Source organism: Oncorhynchus nerka, linkage group LG6 (genome assembly GCF_034236695.1).
Source record: "Oncorhynchus nerka isolate Pitt River linkage group LG6, Oner_Uvic_2.0, whole genome shotgun sequence".
Lineage (NCBI taxonomy): Eukaryota > Metazoa > Chordata > Actinopteri > Salmoniformes > Salmonidae > Oncorhynchus > Oncorhynchus nerka.
In genome coordinates this window covers 72,725,093-72,744,696 of record NC_088401.1, presented here as the reverse complement: position 1 = coordinate 72,744,696, position 19,604 = coordinate 72,725,093, and the positions used below count along the sequence as shown (strand labels likewise).

At 44.0% G+C, this 19,604-nt stretch overlaps 3 protein-coding genes across 5 annotated transcripts; 1 reads left to right on the top strand and 2 right to left on the bottom strand.

Annotated features, from left to right (window-relative positions):
- Positions 1–213: 213 nt before the first annotated feature.
- LOC115130932 (phospholipase A and acyltransferase 4-like) lies at positions 214–4,368 on the bottom strand. Of its 2 annotated transcripts, none has more exons than XM_065019852.1 (6): positions 4,248–4,368; positions 3,843–3,958; positions 3,384–3,492; positions 3,100–3,236; positions 2,678–2,809; positions 214–2,458 (listed from the first exon to the last, which is right to left on the bottom strand). In XM_065019852.1, the coding sequence occupies exons 2-6, from the start codon at positions 3,855–3,857 to the stop codon at positions 2,324–2,326; spliced, it is 528 nt and encodes a 175-aa protein (XP_064875924.1). In that variant the 5' UTR covers positions 3,858–3,958; positions 4,248–4,368; the 3' UTR covers positions 214–2,323. The 2 variants fall into 2 exon arrangements, with proteins under 2 accessions (XP_064875924.1, XP_064875923.1); XM_065019851.1 differs by having other exon boundaries at positions 3,843–3,917; positions 4,248–4,367.
- A 6,959-nt stretch (positions 4,369–11,327) lies between these two features.
- Positions 11,328–15,334, bottom strand: LOC115130933 (phospholipase A and acyltransferase 3-like). Of its 2 annotated transcripts, none has more exons than XM_029662520.2 (6): positions 15,231–15,334; positions 14,817–14,891; positions 14,358–14,466; positions 14,074–14,210; positions 13,652–13,783; positions 11,328–13,416 (listed from the first exon to the last, which is right to left on the bottom strand). In XM_029662520.2, the coding sequence occupies exons 2-6, from the start codon at positions 14,829–14,831 to the stop codon at positions 13,291–13,293; spliced, it is 519 nt and encodes a 172-aa protein (XP_029518380.1). In that variant the 5' UTR covers positions 14,832–14,891; positions 15,231–15,334; the 3' UTR covers positions 11,328–13,290. The 2 variants fall into 2 exon arrangements, with proteins under 2 accessions (XP_029518380.1, XP_029518381.1); XM_029662521.2 differs by having other exon boundaries at positions 14,817–14,932; positions 15,231–15,306.
- Positions 15,335–15,430: 96 nt separating this feature from the next.
- Positions 15,431–19,199, top strand: ints5 (integrator complex subunit 5). Its single transcript, XM_029662515.2, has 2 exons — positions 15,431–15,681; positions 15,955–19,199. Exons 1-2 carry the CDS (start codon positions 15,602–15,604, stop codon positions 18,917–18,919), a joined length of 3,045 nt encoding a protein of 1,014 aa, XP_029518375.2. The 5' UTR covers positions 15,431–15,601; the 3' UTR covers positions 18,920–19,199.
- Positions 19,200–19,604: the final 405 nt, after the last annotated feature.

Below are 19,604 nucleotides of genomic sequence, written 5' to 3'. Positions count from 1 at the left end.
ATTCAGAACAATTTCTACTTCTGCCAAGAGTCAACATCCAAATCCACTGAAGTTCCTTCTGGGACTTGCACCAACAGAGGTGTTTATTTTGTTTACTGAGACAAGTATAAGTTAAGTAGACCCCAAACCTATAAGAGACCAAACAATGCTTATAAAAACATGTACAAACTGTTAGCTTCTAATTTTCAGAGTACAAACTCAATGGACACTATGAAAGCTTAAAACCAAGTTTATTCTTCCCAGAGGGTCAGTACAGCTGCATTAAACAAAAAAACATGGTTTCACCCATGGTAGTATACATACCCCACTTTGGGTGGAGTCTCCTCATTATCGCCAAACATTGCATCATTATTTCTAGGCAGGGAGCTGAGTGATCTGGGCCTTAAACGGTTCCTCCCCTTATCAGTACTGCCACGTGACTGTGTTCCCTGCAATCAGCCCCTCCCAAGCATCATTACGGCACCCCTCATATGTATCTTTTAGAACTAATGATTAATAATAGTTCAAGCTCAAAAACCAAACCTATCAAAACTTATATCCAAGAGGATGTTAAGACTTAATCGACTAAGCTAAAATGCTAATAAGGTTCAGTTTATCAATATACTCTTCAAACTCAAGTTTTTAAAGATCAAACACCAGTTAATATTTCAAATTTTTTCTATCCAAAATTTTGTTAAAATCAAATCTAATTTTATTGATCACATACACATGTTTTGCAGATGTTATTGCAAGTGTAGCAAAATGCTTGTGTTTCTAGCTCCAACAGTGCAGTAATATCTAACAATTTCACAACAATAAACACAATGGACACAAATCCAAAGTAAAGGAATGGAATTAAGAATATATAAATATTTGGACGAGCAATGTTGGAGAGGAATAGACTAAGATACAGTAGAATATACATATGAGATGAGTAATGCAAAATATGTAACATTATTAAAGTGACCAGTGTTCCATTATTAAAGTGGACAGCGATTTCAAGTCTATGTGTTTTGGGCAGCAGCCTCTAAGGTGCTACTGATGGCTATTTAACAGTCTGATGGACTTGAGATAGAAGCTGTTTTTCAGTCTCTTGGTCACTGCTTTGATGCACCTGTTCATAATGCTGTCAGTCATTACGAAGCGATACAAGCAGCATTAGATGTATCCACTTCAACCCTAACCAGGAGTAGTTCTGTGGGTCCTTTTATTTTGTTATTTAACTAGGAAAGTCAGTTTTAGAACAAATTCTTATTTAGCCAAACCCTAACGACGCTGGGCCAATTGTGCGCCGGTTATGATACAGCCTGGAATCGAACCAGGGTTTGTAGTGATGTCTCTAGCACTGAGATGCTGTGCCACTCGAAAGCCCTGGGTCCTTTAGACAATTTGCTTCATGATAGAAACATTAGAACTTCAGTGGAATACCATTTTATCCCATTATAAAGAGTCTACATAAATATGTTAAAACTTTAGTAGGGAAACTTCATAGGTACTTTACACCACTGCTTAAAAATTCTTGAAAGTACTACTTAAGTAGTTTTTTAGGATATCTGTACTTTACTATTTATATTTGACAACTTTTACTTCACTACATTCCTAAAGAAAATGGACGTTTTACTCCATACATTTTCCCTGACAGCCGAAAGTATTCATTACATTTTGAATGCTTAGCAGCACAAGAAAATTGTCTAATTCACACACTTATCAAGAGAACACCCCTGGTCATCCCTACTGCCTCTGATCTGGTTGACTCACTAAACACATGCTTTGTTTGTAAATGATGTCTGAGTGTTGGAGCATGCCCCTGGCTACCCAAAAATTAAAAAACAAGAAAATGATGCAGTCCGGTTCTTTCACTTTTGATACTTAAGTACATTTTATCCATGACATTTACTTTTTATACTTCAGTATATTTAAAGCCAAATACTTTAAAACTTTTACTAAAGTAGTATTTTACTGGGTGACTTTCACTTTTACTTGAGTCATTTTCTATTAAGTTATCTTAACTTTTACTCAAGTATGACAACTGGGTACTTTTCCCACCACTGCTTATAAGTAACTGACAATAAAAAAAATAAAAAAAACAGCTAGTTTAGTCTAGCAGCCTGTAAGGTTATGGCCCCTCCAAGGCTGTATACCTTGGAATTATAACCAGACACTTTTCCTCCTTTTGTGCTTTCAATTCATGTCTGTGGAACTATAAAAAATATTATGGAAATACTTAACCCTTCCTTCTGAAAGCCCCAGAATTATACAAGTGACGATGGCAGTACTGTAGTTAAAAAAATAATCTATTAGGCTTATTGGTGACTGGCTGCTCAGGAAGCTATTATACAGTGGGTCACTTATATTCTTCTTTTTCTTCATTCTTCTTCTTGCTTCCACCTCCAAAGATGGCCGCTGCGATACCTGCAACAGCAAGGACTCCGAAGCCCACCATTGCAGCCATTCCCACAGTTTGCACAACCTGACGAACCTGGGCAAAAAAAGACTTAACATTAATTTGAATGAATGAATGACTGACTGATTCAGAAACAGTATCACAGCATAGATGCTTTGAATGTATAACAACAAGTACACCAGTTACTCTACACTCACGTGTGTCTTGACCAAGTTGAGATTGTTATTACTACTCACAAAAATACTACGCTGAGCACAGTACAACTAGCGCTGAGCACCAGTCCACTGTACCTACCTGTCGAGACTCAGCCTTCCCATATCTCAGATCTGTGACAAAGTGCTCACAGTTTCCCCTGAAGACACAGTAGGGCATCTCCTGGTCCACATAGGCCTGGGCTTCCCTCAGTATCTCATGTATGGGTCTGACCTATAATGATAATATAATACATGCCATTTAGCAAAACAACTTAAGCCGTTTTGCAGACCCTTTTATCCTAAGCGAACTTGCATGCATACATTTTTATAAGGGTGGCCCCATTGGTAATGGAAAACACTATCCTGGCATTGCAAGCTCCATGCTCTATCAACTGAGCCACACAGGATCACACAGTCTGTGTCCCACATGGCACCTTATTCTCTACATAGTTCATTACGTTTGACCAGAGGCCCATGGGGTGCCATTTGGGACACAGCCTTACTGTACTTACTGCTACTGACCTGGTACTTCTCATCCAGCTGGTTGTTTACGCACCACTGATCATGCCCCACCACGTCCCAGATCTCTTCCTTCTTCACCTTAGCCTGGTCACTGAGCACAGACATCATGCTGTTGGCCCCGGCCCCAGGTCCCTCGGCTGGGGAGCAAAGAGACATGGGTGAGGGAAAGGTCCAAGGGAGGGGGTGCACAGACAAGACATCATCAGTGTCAAAGTTGAGTTGAATGTACTCTATATCTATAGTATATACATTGTTAAGTACACTATATCAAGAGTATTACTCACAGGGTGGGGCCAGGTGAACAACAAAGCCATCACCAACGTACAAAGCCCAGTGCTGGTAGTTCCCTCTGAATATCTCTATCAGATCCCCTGGCTCCGGCTTCTTATCATACTGTGAAAAATAAAATAAAATGATGAAACCATTAAGAATGATTTAGCAATCTGTGTATTGGCACAATGTTGCTAGACACCATCTTGTTAAAGTGCCAAGTATGCAGTTCTGAAAGGGAAAGTTCTCAGATCAGGGAACTATAAAAAGTTCTTCAGTCATGACTCATAGTACATTGTACTATGTCATGACTGCATAGTACAAACACAATGTAAATATGTTCTAAACAAACAGATAAGACTACATAGAGACAGAGGACAAGAAAAGGTACAAACACAATGTAAATATGTTCTAAACAAACAGATAAGACTACATAGAGACAGAGGACAAGAAAAGGACTGGACTTTACTTACCAATGTTGGAGCCATGGTTACTGTTATTTCCTTTACACAGCTTTGATTTCCCTTCACTGAGCTTCGATCTCAACCCTTTATGTCAAAATGAAACCAATGGGTTATATTTAGGGGGCCTGTTACCAAAACACAGGAGCTCACAGAATATTAGGCAATCTATTGACAAATACATTGAACACTGATTTCATTTAATTGTTTTGGTGTCTATAAAAACATGAATTATGCAACGAAATAGATCGCTAGCTAACTGACCACAGACAGCACACAACAGAGACAGTGTTTGCGTTCTGTCAAGAGTCATGGTATGACTTTCGATCCCAGTTAGCTACCTAGCTATTTGTAATCTTCCTCACACACGTATTTCTGGCCAGATAATTTAAATACATTTAAATGCATATAACTTACAGTAAGTTCGGTGTCGTGGCCTCGATGTTGCTTACTTTCACTTAGAACACAGAAGTACAAATCAGACGTCAACTTATTTTTCTTCCTCGATGAGGTTTAACTTCTTCCTCGATGAGGTTTAACGGCGGTTGGCATCCAATAAATGTTTCATTACCGCCACCTAGTAGACCGGAGTACAACTCCCTTATACTTTGCTTGAAAACATATAAATAAATAAACTATTACCCTAACATCTAACACTACACTCACAATTTAAAAAAATAAATAACATAGTAATAAAAAATAATAATAGTAATTTTGTGACCCCAGAGAGTCAGGACACCCGTTTAACGTCCCAGCTGAAAGACAGCACGCTACATAGGGCAATCACTGCCCTGGGGTATTGGGATATTTTTTAGACCAGAGGAAAGAGTGCCTCCTACTGGCCCTCCAACACCACTTCCAGCAGCATCTGATCTCCCATCTAGGGACCGACCAAGACCAACTCTGTTTAGCTTCAGAAGCAAGCCAGCAGTGGGATGCAGGGTGGTATGCTGACGTCAAGTCTCGCACACCCAAAAACCTCTGCAGCTGCCACCACAACCTACATTTTTTGTGACTTTACGTTCCATCCCTGCAGTACAGTTGACAACCATTACTATAAATTCTAAAAATCCAATCTTACTGAAATATAAACTCAGCAAAAAAATAAACGTCCCTTTTTCAGGACCCTGTCGTTCAAAGATAATTCGTAAAACTCATGCTGCAAGGAGGCATGAGGATTGCAGATGTGGCCATGGCAATAAATTGCAATGTCTGTACTGTAAGACGCCTAAGACAGCGCTACAGGGAGGCAGGTCGGACAGCTGATCGGTCTCGTGTAACGGATGTGAAACGGCTAGCTAGTTAGCGGTGGTGTGCGCTAAATAACGTCACTTGCTCTGAGACCTTGAAGTTCCCCTTGCTCTGCAAGGGCCGCGGCTTTTGTGGAGCGATGGGTAACGATGCTTCGTGGGTGACTGTTGTTGATGTGTGCAGAGGGTCCCTGGTTCGCGCCCGTGTATGGGCGAGGGGGCGGTCTAAAGTTATACTGTTACACTGGCAGTGGCAGTCCACGTGTCATAACACCTGCACAGGATCGGTACATCCGAACATCACACCTGCTGGACAGGTACAGGATGGCAACAACAACTGCCCGAGTTACACCAAGAACGCACAATCCCTCCATCAGTTCTCAGATTGTCCATTATACGCTGGACTGAGGGCTTGTAGGCCTGTTGTAAGGCAGGTCCTCACCAGACATCACCGGCAACAACTTTGTCTATGGGCACAAACCCACCATCGCTGGACCAGACAGGACTGGCAAAAAGTGCTCTTGGAGCACTGGGTCTGTGGAGGGTCTGAGCTTGGTCAGCATCAACGGACTGATCTTGTTGTCATTGCAGGCAATCTCAACGCTATGCGTTACAGGGAAGACATCCTCCTCCCTCATGTGGTACCCTTCCTGCAGGCTAATCCTGACATGACCCTCCAGCATGACAATGCCACCAGCCATACTGTTCGTTCTGTGCTTGATTTCCTGCAAGACAGGAATGTCAGTGTTCTGCCATGGCCAGTGAAGAGCCCGGATCTCAATCCCATTGAGCAAGTCTGGGACCTGTTGGATCGGAGGGTGAGGGCTAGGAACATTCCTCCCAGAAATGTCTGGGAATTTGCAGGTGCCTTGGTGGAAGAGTGGGGTAACATCTCAAGGCAAGAACTGGCAAATCTGGCGCAGTCCATAAGGAGGAGATGCACTGAAGTACATAATGCAGCAGGTGGCCACACCAGATACTGACTGTTACTTTAGATTTTGACCCCCCCCCCTTGTTCAGGAACATATTATTCAATTTCTGTTACTCACATGTCTGTGGAACTTGTTCAGTTTATGTCTTAGTTGTTGAATCTTATGTTCATACAAATATTTACACATGTTAAATTTGCTGAAAATAAACACACTTGTCAGTGAGAGGACATTTCTTTTTTTGCTGAGTTTATATAATTTGTTGGCCTATCCCTCTGTACTGGTACAGATCTACTACTCACACCACTCCTCTCAGGATCTCACCTCCTTGACCCATCTTCCTCTACTTTCTTCACTGCCTCAGCATATGACAACTTCCTCACTACTCTAATCCTGGAAACCTCAACCTGCTTCTCTCACATGGGACATTTTTGATCCCCATCCCCATGGGCACCCCTAAAATTAACACATACCACTACATCCCCAAAATCTCGACACCTGTAACAACGTAATGTATTCGGTACAAAAGCTTGTATGCGATAACTTATATATCCTAACATCACTTTGTCGGGCAAAGACACAACATCAACATTTTAAAAAACAGACAACGATTCTGTTTCAGCACTCACCCCACCCTGTTTGCGACGTACCAAACAACGCGTATCACAAAGACCGGGAATCTTCCCTTTCAGTTGGTCAACTTTTACATTTACCTCTACCCCAGTTACCACTCCTTTCATTGGCGCCTTTTTCTTGAGAGTAAAACAATTCACATCTCTTTCCCTCATTCGTTTAATGCGGAGCGCCTGCTCCCTCTGACCAGCGGAAACACAAACTATTAACACAAGACCACTTCTGGTTAACCTCACCGATTCCACAGCACCCAACTCTGTTTTCTCCCTGAAACCACAAATGGATCAGCCAAAAGGCATCAGGCGTCAACGATCAACTGACTCGAGGGGCGTCTCTGCTGGGAGCCTGCACAATGACGTAGGTTTCAAAGTACTCCGTCAGGCCAGTAGATGGCAGTAAATATATTTTTTCTGCATTACCCCCCGAAAGACACGATAGAATAAGAAAATAAAGCCTTCCGCTTTTGGAGTGTCCTTTTGATATTTTTCCTGAACGTTACTTAAAAAATATCATAATATTTCAGTTCTAGAGTTGATTATTCGTAGCTTGTTGCTAGGGGAGAGTTGTTCATGTTCTATTTTAAGTTTGGGAAATTGAAAGATGTCTGCCTTGTTTGATGGAACACTTGGGGTATCTGTACTTTACTACTGTCACGTGTGCACCTCTCCAGCCTCTAGGTCATCAGGCTGCTCATTATGGCACACACCTGTCACCATCGTTACGTGCACTTGCGCATCATCAGACTCACCTGGACTCCATCATCTCCTTGATTACCTGCCCTATATATGTCACTCCCTTTGGTTCCGTCTCCAGGTGTTTCTGTTTCATGTCTGTGCGTTGTTTGTGTTTCGTATAATGTTCTGTTTATTTATTAAATATTCACTCCCAATACTTGCTTCCCGACTCTCAGCACGCACATTGTAACTACTTTATTATTGATATTTTTCCAACTTTGACCTAACTACATTCCTAAGGAAAATAATGTACTTTTTACTCCATATATTTTCCCTGACACCCAAAAGTACTCGTTACATTTTGACACAAAAATGGTCCAATTCACACACTTATCATGAGAAGGTCCCTGGTCATCCGTACTGCCTCTGATCTGGCGGACTCACTAAACACAAATGCTTTGGTTGTAGGAGTGTGCCCCTGGCTATCGGTCAACAAAAAGAAACAAGAAAATTGCTTAATATGAAGAATTTTAAATGGTTTATGCTTTTACTTTTGATACTTAAGTACATTGAGCAATTCCATTTACATCTGATACATCTGTCTATATAAGGTTCCCCAGTTGACAGTCCATGTCAGAGCAAAAATCAAACAAGATTCTCTGGTCTGATGAAACCAAGATTGAACTCTTTGGCCTGAATGCCAAGCGTCACGTCTGGAGGAAACCTGGCACCATCCCTACGGTGAAGCATGGTGGTGGCAGCATCATGGTGTGGGGATGTTTTTCAATGGCAGGGACTGGGAGACTAGTCAGGATCGAGGCAAAGATGAACAGAGCAAAGTACAGAGCTATCCTTGATGAAAACCTGCTACAGAGCGCTCAGGACCACAGACTGGGGTGAAGGTTCACCTGACAACAGGACAACGATCCTAAGCACACAGCCAAGACAACACAGGAGTCAAGTCTCAGAATGTCCTTGAGTTGCCCAGCCAGAGCCCGGACTTGAACCCGATCGAACATCTCTAGAGAGACCTGAATATAGCTGTGCAGCGACGCTCACCATCCATTCTGACAGAGCTTGTGAAGGTCTGCAGAGAAGAATGGGAGAAACTCCCCTAATCCAGGTGTGCCAAGTGTCTTGACTGTCCTGATCAGGTCAGGTTACAGGAGACCACAACCCTACAGATTATCTCTCAACCCCAACAGAGGAGGAGAGATCTAGGGTTCTGAAGATGTGGGGGTTTTATGACCCCTCACGCACCTGGTAAATCTCAGGCCACAGACAAATTCCTTTGTCCTGTTACTAAGGAGAACCAGCCTCAGAACATTAAACATGAAATAAATGGACTTTGGAACAATGGTTTCTGTCAGCCACAATGGTGGTCATGACGATAGATGGAATATGAAAATGTATGTCATTTTTGTTTTGTTATAAAAGGTTAATAGATGACGTTGTTACGCCCACTTCTGACCCAATGGTATAAAACCTGTGAGTAAAGAATTTACAGACAAGACTACGTGACCCAAGCTGCAGCCAAGGTCTAAAAAGTCAACGAACCCAAAACGCAACGCAAGTTTAAAGACAGAGAAATCTTTTTCTACCCAAGCTACGGTTGAGTAGCTGTGTCTAAGCGGGTGAATTCAAGTCGAACCACCCAGCCTCCATCTCCCATCGAATCGTGGTATCTACACTGTTTCATTCCTATGCTGTGCACTCTGAGCTACAGAGCTGTCTGTCATCAGAAGACCCCTTCCAGAGTAAGGGTGAGGGAACTGTCACGTTCGTCGTAGTGAGAAGACCAAGGCGCAGCGTGAATTGAATAATGTTATCTTTTAATGAAGACGGACACTAAACAAACTACAAAAACAACAACACGAACGTGAAGCTATACTAAAAAAATGTGCAGACACAGGCAACTAGACATAGACAATAACCCACAAAATACCCAAAGAAGATGGCTGCCTAAATATGGTTCCCAATCAGAGACAACGATAAACAGCTGCCTCTAATTGAGAACCAATCTAGGAAACCATACATAAACACCTAGATGGTAAACAACCCCATAAACCTACAAAACCCCTAGACAGTACTAAAACACATACATCACCCATGTCACACCCTGACCTAACCTAAATATATTTTAAAAAACGAAGAATTCTCAGGTCAGGGCGTGACAGGAACAGACTCCTAAGCCAAAAAGGACACTGACATCATGAGGACGACCAGAAAGGTGCGCAGGAGAAGTGCGTCATCGAGCAGTCTGAACTGTCCCCTGAACGGTCCACACAGAGAATCCTCGGAGGTCTTCCCCACGTAATTACATCATTATATTCTGACCCATAAGAGCGGCAGTTTGGGGCAAGGCTAGGGTTAGAATAGCATAGCTGACAAATTCACCCAAATGTATATTTCTCTCGTGTACTTTCTTTTTTCTCTCTCTCTTTGAAATCCCCATTTTGGGTAACACGCCCCATAGTGTGTTGGCCCGTTATGCTAAGTTCTAATCAATAGCCTATAATGAGTTTTGTCTATGTGTATCTTTTATCATCATTTTAGCTTTCTAGTCAATAAATATTCAACTAAGATTGGTGTGGTACGAACTCATAGGTGAGACCCGGGTCCGTGCAGATTCACGGACTATACGACGTTCAGAACGAGGTTGTTGAGGTAACTGGTTAATTAGCGGCTGTTGTAAAATCGATATTCTGATATTCTTTGAGTTAATTTGGGAAATAGAAACTCAATAAAAACTAGTTTTTCCATGGTGCCCCAGGTTAATGAGTTAATAATTGCTTGATTCAGTTAATCACGCAATAAGAAACTTTAATCATTCGATGAGCAACAGTCGTCACATTAACTAATACAACACAAGCTTGTAGCGTCATACCAAAGAAGACTCGAGGATGTAATCGCAGCCAAAGAGCTTCAACAAAGTACTGAGTAAAGGGTCTGAATACTTATGTAAATGTCATATTTCAGTTGTTTATTTTAAATACATTTGCAAAAATGTCTAAAAACCTGTTTTTGCTTTGTCATTATGGGGCAGTGTGTGGAGATTGAGGGGGGAAAAACAATTTATTCCATTTTAGAATAAGGCTGTAATGTCAATTAAGTGTTTTTTAAGTCAAGGGGTCTGAATACTTTCGAATGCACTATACACGTTCCGACTAGGCGGAGTCACCTCCTTGTATTTCTAAGATAAATAATCAGTCTCTGTTTCTGGACAGGAACTGAGTCTGTTCCTCCTCTTGGTGTTCTCGTGTCCCAGCCTGAATCCGGAACCTTCTTGCTCCTCTGTGCCTTAGTTATTGGGAGTACACATTCCTACAGTCGACTGCAGTCCACTAGATAATTACACTTCTCATACACAAAGAGCTGAAACTTAACACTACCTTCATTCTCTAAGAATATAAAAGAACTATATATTCATATTAAGAGTATATAATGATATAAAACTGTAACGATATTAGACAGTGCTCTAGAACATTTATTAGGATCCATCAGCCTTAACCCCAGACACATGGCTCCTATTCAACCCTCATGGAATCATTCTGGTACTCAGACTTTGTACTTTACCTGTCCCCAAACACAATGCACATCAATCATTCCAACTGACCCATAACACGATAATTACTACTGTTAGGCTAATTATACAATTATAAACAGATTCAAACGGGCTCAAGTCAAATTGTAGATTCCTCCTATATATTTATGGAGTCACTGAGTTATTTAATATCAAATCATAAAGTGCAAAATAATTCTACCCATCAACTATCTTTTTAGAGTTGGGTAGGTCAAGGGAAGGTTCTGTTTGTGCCTTTGTTTGATGGCAGCACTATTTACTGGTGTTATGTGGTCAGATGAGCTGTGCTGTGATTTTTAAATATGTTGTGGATGGGGAGGGAGGGAAGTTCATATGGAAGAAGACAGTAAAATCAGATGCATTGTTTTATAAAGGCGGAATCTTGTGTACCATGTGAACAATTCCAAAACAAAACCATGACAATAAAATACACAGTCTGTGTTTAATGTGAAAGGCTGTGCACTGTTTTACAAAGATGTTCAGAACAATTTCTACTTCTGCCAAGAGTCAACATCCAAATCCACTGAAGTTCCTTCTGGGACTTGCAGTGGGCCAACAGAGGTGTTTATTTTGTTTACTAAGACAAGTATAAGTTAAGTAGACATTTAAAAATATAAATCAAAGAGGATGTCAAGACTAAATCTACTAAGATAAAATGCTAATAAGATTCAGTTAATCAATATTTAATAAACAAACTCTTCAACTCTTTTTTAAAGATGAAACACCAGTTATGATTTCAAATATTTTCAATCAAACATTTAAATAAAGTAAGAATTTGTTCAAATCCAATTTTATTGGTCACATACTCATGTGTAGCAGATGTTATTGCGGGTGTAGCAAAATGCTTGTGTTTCCAGCTGCAACAGTGCAGTAACATCTAACAACAATACTCACAATGGACACAAATCCGAAGTAAAGGAATGGAATTAAGAATATATAAATATTTGACGAGTAATGTTGGAGAGGAATAGACTAAGATACAGTAGAATATACATATGAGATGAGTAATGCAAAATATGTAACATTATTAAAGTGACCAGTGTTCCATTATTAAAGTGGACAGCGATTTCAAGTCTATGTACAGTTGAAGTCGGAAGTTTACCTACACTTAGATTGGAATCATTAAAACTAGTTTTTCAACCACTCCACAAATTTCTTGTTAACAAACTATAGTTTTGGCAAGTCGGTTAGGACATCTACTTTGTGCATGCAGTCATTTTTCCAACAATTGTTTACAGACAGATCATTTCACTTATAATTGACTGTATCACAATTCCAGTGGGACAGTTTACATACACTACGTTGATTGTGCCTTTAAACAGCTTGGAAAGTTCCAGAGAATGATGTCATGGCTTTAGAAGCTGCTGATAGGCTAATTGACATCCTTTGAGTCAATTGGAGGTGTACCTGTGGATGTATTTCAAGGCCTTCCTTCAAACTCAGTGCCTCTTTGCTTGACATTATGGGACAATCAAAATAAATCAGCCAAGACCTCGGAAAGAGTGTATGTAAACTTCTGGCCCACTGGGAATGTGATGAAAGAAATAAAAGCTGAAATAATTCTATCTACTATTATTCTGACATTTCGTGTTCTTAAAATAAAGTGGTGATCCTAACCGACCTAAGACAGGGAATTTTTACTTGGATTAAATGTCAGGAATTGTGGAAATGTATTTGGCTAAGGTGTATGTAAACTTCCAAATTAAACCATTTATAGGACAGCAGCTTCTAAGGTGCTACTGATGGCTATTTAACAGTCTGATGGACTTGAGATAGAAGCTGTTTTTCAGTCTCTTGGTCACTGCTTTGATGCACCTGTTCATAATGCTGTCAGTCATTACGAAGCGATACAAGCAGCATTAGATGTATCCACTTCAACCCTAACCAGGAGTAGTTCTGTGGGTCCTTTTATTTTGTTATTTAACTAGGCACGTCAGTTAAGAACAAATTCTTATTTAGCCAAAACCTAACGACGCTGGGCCAATTGTGCGCCGGTTATGATACAGCCTGGAATCGAACCAGGGTTTGTAGTGATGTCTCTAGCACTGAGATGCTGTGCCACTCGAAAGCCCTGGGTCCTTTAGACAATTTGCTTCATGATAGAAACATTAGAACTTCAGTGGAATACCATTTTATCCCATTATAAAGAGAGTCTACATATGGCCCCTCCAAGGCTGTATACCTTGGAATTATAACCAGACACCTTTCCTCCTTTTGTGCTTTCAATTCATGTCTGTTTAACTGTAAAAAATAAAAATATTATGGAAATACTCAACCCTTCCTTCTGAAAGCCCCAGAATTATACAAGTGACGATGGCAGTACTGTAGTTAAAAAAATAATCTATTAGGCTTATTGGTGACTGGCTGCTCAGGAAGCTATTATACAGTTGGTCACTTATATTCTTCTTCTTCTTCATTCTTCTTCTTGCTTCCACCTCCAAAGATGGCCGCAATACCTACAAAGGCAAGGATTCCGAAGCCCACCAGTGTGGCCCCTATTCCCACAGCCTGACGAACCTGGGCAGAAAAAGACTAACATTAATTTGAAAGAATTGAATGAATGAATGACTGACTGACTGACTGATTCAGAAACAGTATCACAGCATAGATGCTTTGAATGTATAACAACAAGTACACCAGTTACTCTACACTCACATGTGTCTTGACCAAGTTGAGAATGTTATTACGACTCACAAAAATACTACGCTGAGCACAGTACAACTAGCGTTGAGCACCAGTCCACTGTACCTACCTGTCGAGACTCAGCCTTCCCATATCTCAGCTCTGTGACAAAGTGCTCACAGTTTCCCCTGAAGACACAGTAGGGCATCTCCTGGTCCACATAGGCCTGGGCTTCCCTCAGTATCTCATGTATGGGTCTGACCTATAATGATAATATAATACATGCCATTTAGCAAAACAACTTAAGCCGTTTTGCAGACCTTTTTATCGTAAGCGAACTTGCATGCATACATTTTTACAAGGGTGGCCCCAGTGGGAATGGAAAACACTATCCTGGCATTGCAAGCACCATGCTCTATCAACTGAGCCACACAGGATCACACAGGCTGTGTCCCACATGGCACCTTATTCTCTACATAGTTCATTACGTTTGACCAGAGGCCCATGGGGTGCCATTTGGGAAACAACCTTACTGTACTTACTGCTACTGACCTGGTACTTCTCATCCAGCTGGTTGTTTACGCACCACTGATCATGCCCCACCACGTCCCAGATCTCTTCCTTCTTCACCTTAGCCTTGTCACTGAGCACAGACATCATGCTGTTGGCCCCGGCCCCAGGTCCCTCGGCTGGGGAGCAAAGAGACATGGGTGAGGGAAAGGTCCAAGGGAGGGGGTGCACAGACAAGACATCATCAGTGTCAAAGTTGAGTTGAATGTACTCTATATCTATAGTATATACATTGTTAAGTACACTATATCAAGAGTATTACTCACAGGGTGGGGCCAGGTGAACAACAAAGCCATCACCAACGTACAAAGCCCAGTGCTGGTAGTTCCCTCTGAATATCTCTATCAGATCCCCTGGCTCCGGCTTCTTATCATACTGTGAAAAATAAAATAAAATGATGAAACCATTAAGAATGATTTAGCAATCTGTGTATTGGCACAATGTTGCTAGACACCATCTTGTTAAAGTGCCAAGTATGCAGTTCTGAAAGGGAAAGTTCTCAGATCAGGGAACTATAAAAAGTTCTTCAGTCATGACTCATAGTACATTGTACTATGTCATGACTGCATAGTACAAACACAATGTAAATATGTTCTAAACAAACAGATAAGACTACATAGAGACAGAGGACAAGAAAAGGTACAAACACAATGTAAATATGTTCTAAACAAACAGATAAGACTACATAGAGACAGAGGACAAGAAAAGGACTGGACTTTACTTACCAATGTTGGAGCCATGGTTACTGTTATTTCCTTTACACAGCTTTGATTTCCCTTCACTGAGCTTCGATCTCAACTCTTTATGTCAAAATGAAACCAATGGGTTATATTTAGGGGGCCTGTTACCAAAACACACGAGCTCACAGAATATTAGGCAATCTATTGGCAAATAAATTAGAAACTGATTTCACTGTGTTTTGGTGTCTATAATAAAACATTATGCAACGAAATAGATAGCTTGCGTAGCTAGATACGTTCACTGACCACAGACAGCACAAAACAGAGACAGTCTTTGCGTGCTGTCAAGAGTCATAGTATGATGTTCGATCCCAGTTAGCTACCTAGTTATTTGTAATCTTCCTCACAAGTTTTTCTGTAAAGATAATAATTGAAATACATTAAAATTATTATACTTACAGTAAATTCGGTGTCGTGCGGATGTTGCTTGCTTTCACCTCGAACACAGAAGTCAGAAGCGTCAGCTATCAGCTGACTCAAAAAAATAAAACAAATCAGAGCGGCGTCTCTGTTGGAAGCGTGCGCGCTGACGTTGGTTTCGAAGTACTGTGTCAGGCCAGTAGATGGCAGTAAATATATTTTTCTGCATTGCCGCTCGGTAAACATGATAGAATAATAAAATAAAGATTTCCGGTTTTGGAGCGCCCTTTTGATATTTAGACCGAACATTACTTAAAACATATCATAATATTTCAGGTGTAGAGTTGGTTATTCGTAGCTTGTTACTAGGGGAGAGTTAATGTTCTATTTTCAGTTTGGGAAGTTGAACGATGTCTGGCTTTTTTGACGGAACTCTCCTGACAGTCACCATGCAGACCTCTCTCGCTCACTCACCGCAGAATGCACTTAGGTTTGTTGCTTAGCATAGCTAGCTAGCCAACCAGCCAGTAGTAGTAGCTACAGTATGTGGCTGATTCCCTACTATACCAGAAAGTTATAAGGCTGTTATTATGCTAAGGGTATTGTGGAGAGATGTGGTTAGCATTTTTCAATTATATTTATGAAATATTCTAGTCAGAGAATAGAAAAATTCAACCAATTAGAATCACATTTGTTAGTTTATAGATTTTTTTGCAACTGTGAACTTTTATTGTGAGTGTGTGTGTGTGTGTGTTTTGTGTAGCCCCCAGGAGCTGTCCCAGGAGATCAAATCCTTCATCAGTGGCGTGGACCAGACCCAGGGTCGTAAACTCAGCGTCCGTGAGCATGCCCGCTGTGCAGTGCGTCTGCTACGATCCGTGCCTGCCTGTCGTGGGGCGGTGCTTGAGCACCTAAGGGGCGTTTACAACGAACATGTATCAGCCTTTCTTCACAATCTGGAGGCGGACGGCGAGGGCGACGGGGACTCCAACCTGGAGGACGTCATCATGGAGGTCCATGGCGTCCTGGCAGAGTTCATCAGGCTCAACCCCCGAGCCTGGGCTCCCCTCGTCTCCACCTGGGCTGTAGACCTGCTGGGGCAGCTGAGCTCCAAGCATGCTGGTCGCAGGGCAGCTCCCCAATCCTCCAGCCTCAACGAGCTGCTACAGCTGTGGATGTCCTGTGCAGCTACCCGCTCCCTCATGGAGGCCTATACCCAGTGCCTGGCGGCCATGATAGCCTGGTGTCCTGATCAATGTGTGGACGCTCTCCTGGACACCTCCGTGCAGCACTCCCCCCACTTTGACTGGGTGGTGGCCCACATCGGATCCTCCTTCCCGGGCACCATCATCAGCCGCGTCCTGGCCTGTGGCCTTAAAGACTTCTGCTCCCACGGAACGGCTGACAAGGGTCAGGGAGACAAGAGCAACCGAGTGCCTAAGATCGGCTCTGTGGTGGGGATCCTGGACCACCTGGCGGCGCGGCACTCTGACAGCATCCGGCAGGAGCTGCTGAGGATGTTCCAGGAGAGCCTCAGTCCCCCGACTATACCCCCCAGCTCTGGGTCCACCTCCTGGGAGCACTCAGCTCAGCTACGCCGAGGCGCAGTGCCCTTCCTCCTCCAGCTGGCGGCGCTGTCACCCTCTCTGCTGGGCGCCGTGTCTGCTGAGCTGGTGGAGTCTCTACGGCCTCCAGTCTTGCTCCAGCTCCAGGCTGTTCTACAAGGGCTTCCCAGGGACGAGCTGGACAACATGATGGGGCTGGTTGTTCACCTCATCGCCCAGAGCCCTGCTGGAGGGGCACGCATCCTCCGTTTCCTCGCTGACACGGCCACCCCCGCATCCGTCATTATCTCCGGCCCAACGCCTTCCCCTCACGAGGGGGTCCGGGAGGCCTGCGACCGCCTCCTCCAGATGCTCCTGCTGCATCTCCACAAGCTGGTCTACACCTGCTCAGAGGGGGACGACGGCTACTACAGCCGCCCCCACTCTCCCTCCTCCCAGGCCCCCCGGGTAGTCCCCTTCCTGGACGAGATGCAGTCACACGTGGGAGAGCTGTGTGCCGAGACATTGAGGCTGGAGAGGAAGCGCCATCTCTGGCTGCACCAGCTGCTGTGTCTGCTGTCTGTGTACAGGGGCCCCAGTGTGGCCACGGAGGCCCTCTGTCAGTTGCTCACCCTGGCACGGAACCCAGACCAGCTGGCCCTGGCCTGGCAGCTCCACACCCCGCTGTCCACCTGCCTGCCAGGCCTCATCCCTGCAGCCGTGACCCGCTGCCTGGCCCAGATCCACACACACACCCTGGGACCCAAGCAGCTCTGCCAGCTCCTCCTCAACCTGGCCTCTGCCATGCAGAGTGTACAGGAGGAGGAGAGGAGGGGTCCTGGAGGCATGGGAGGAGGAGGTGCTAGTCCTCAGTCCTCCATGGCAGTGCAGGTTGGAGCAGCGGTCTCGGGACACCTCCATGATTTCTGCCCTCTGCTCCTCCACAGTGACCCGGCGGTATCCCACGCTGCCGTGCGGCTCCTGTCCTGCAGCCTCCTCCCCCGTGCCACCCTGCCTTCCCACCTGCTGCTCGTCTGTCGGGCCGCCGTCACACACTTCTTCCTGGCGCTGCGGAGGAGAGTACAGGCAGGGAAGGGGAGAGACGGAGGGCAGGGAGGAGATGCGGTGAACTGTTCGGTGCTCCTCCTGTCCCGTCTGGCAGGTTACTCCCCTCTAACCCTCAAATGTGTCCTGCTGCAGCTGGTGGAGGGAGCTCTACATAAAGGAAACGCTGACCTGTTCGGAGGGCAGAGCGAGGACATTAGAGGGGACACCCCCATCTCCCCGTCCTTGGCCCCTGACCGGGGGGGCTTCCTGCTGGACATCAACTGCAGGTTTGGCACTACGGTCAACTTCTCTGGCAGTGTGTGGTCTGTGTTCCATGCTGGGGTGATAGGGAAGGGTCTGAAGCAGCGCAGCGCTACGCCTCACCCCGACGCCTCCAGTGTCATACAGAACGTCCAGACTCTGCTGGCTGTCACCGTCCAGTGCTGCAGCGCGCCATCTGGGAATGGTTGCAACAGTGGCGGCGCCCGACACCAATCCTCCGTCGTTCCCGACGAGCCGCCGCCCATCAACGCTGAGGCGGCCAAAATGATGGCGGTGACGCTGGTGGAGTATATCTGCCCCGACGTGGCCAACGGGGAACTGTCATGGCCGCCAGAGGAACACGCCCGCACAACTGTAGAACGTGACATACACATCCGCCGCTGCTTCGAGGCCCACCCTGTCCTCTTCCCTTTACTCCATGTTGTGGCTGCCGGGCATCCTGCTCTCTGTTACTGTTCTGCGGTGCTCCGGGGCCTGCTGGCCACTCTGCTGGCCCACTGGGAGGCTTCGAGGGAGCCTTTGGCAGTAGACTCCCCCTGGCACCTCCAGGCCTCCTGCATGCTGGTGTCATGTATGGGCGAGGGCCAACTGCTGCCCCCGGTGCTGGGCAACGTCCACGAGGCCTTCCCCTACCTGACACCCTTTGAGGTGAGGCTTCTCCTCCTGGCTGTGTGGGAGTATGTGAGGGGCAATGGCCCCATGCCACAGAAGTTTGTCTTCTGTGCCGAGAAGGGCCTGTTCTGCCGGGATTTTGCACGGGACGGGGACGTGGCGAGATACGTAGCACCCATCCACAGTGTCCTGCATAAGAACATTGACCGGCTGGGGCATCTATGCTGGCGTTTCCAGCTCTGAACAAGGGAAGGAGAGAACTGAAGGAGGGATGGATGAATGAAGAGGATGCAAGAAGGGGACGCTTGGGATTGATTGTGAAAGATGAGGAAGGTGTGGTTATAGGTCATTGTGGAGATGTTGCTTTGCCGTTTTCTAAGTTTGGTTTTTGCTCTATCACTGTCATCTAGTTCTGTATGCACTCTGAAGCATACAGTGCCTTCAGGAAGTATTCATACCCCTTGACTTTTTCCACATTTTGTTGTGTTACAATGTGAGATATTAAAATGGATGTAATTGTCAACGTTCTACACAAAATACTCTTTAATGTTAGTGGTGGAAAAAGTACTCAATTGTCATACTTGAGTAAAAGTAAAAGATACCTTAATAGAAAATTACTCATGTTAAAGTCACCCACTAAAATACTACTTGAGTAAAAGTCTAAATGTATTTGGTTTTAAATATACTTATTTATCAGAAGTAAATGGAATTGTTAATGTACTTAAGTATCAAAAGTAAAAGTTTAAACCATTTAAAATTCCTTATATTAAGCAAACCAGATGTCACAGTTATAAAAAATAAAAAAAGATTGACGTATAGCCAGGGGCACACTCCAACACTCAGACATAATTTACAAACGAAGCATTTGTGTTTAGTGAGTCCGCCAGATCAGAGGCAGTAGGGATGACCAGGGACGTTCTCTTGATAA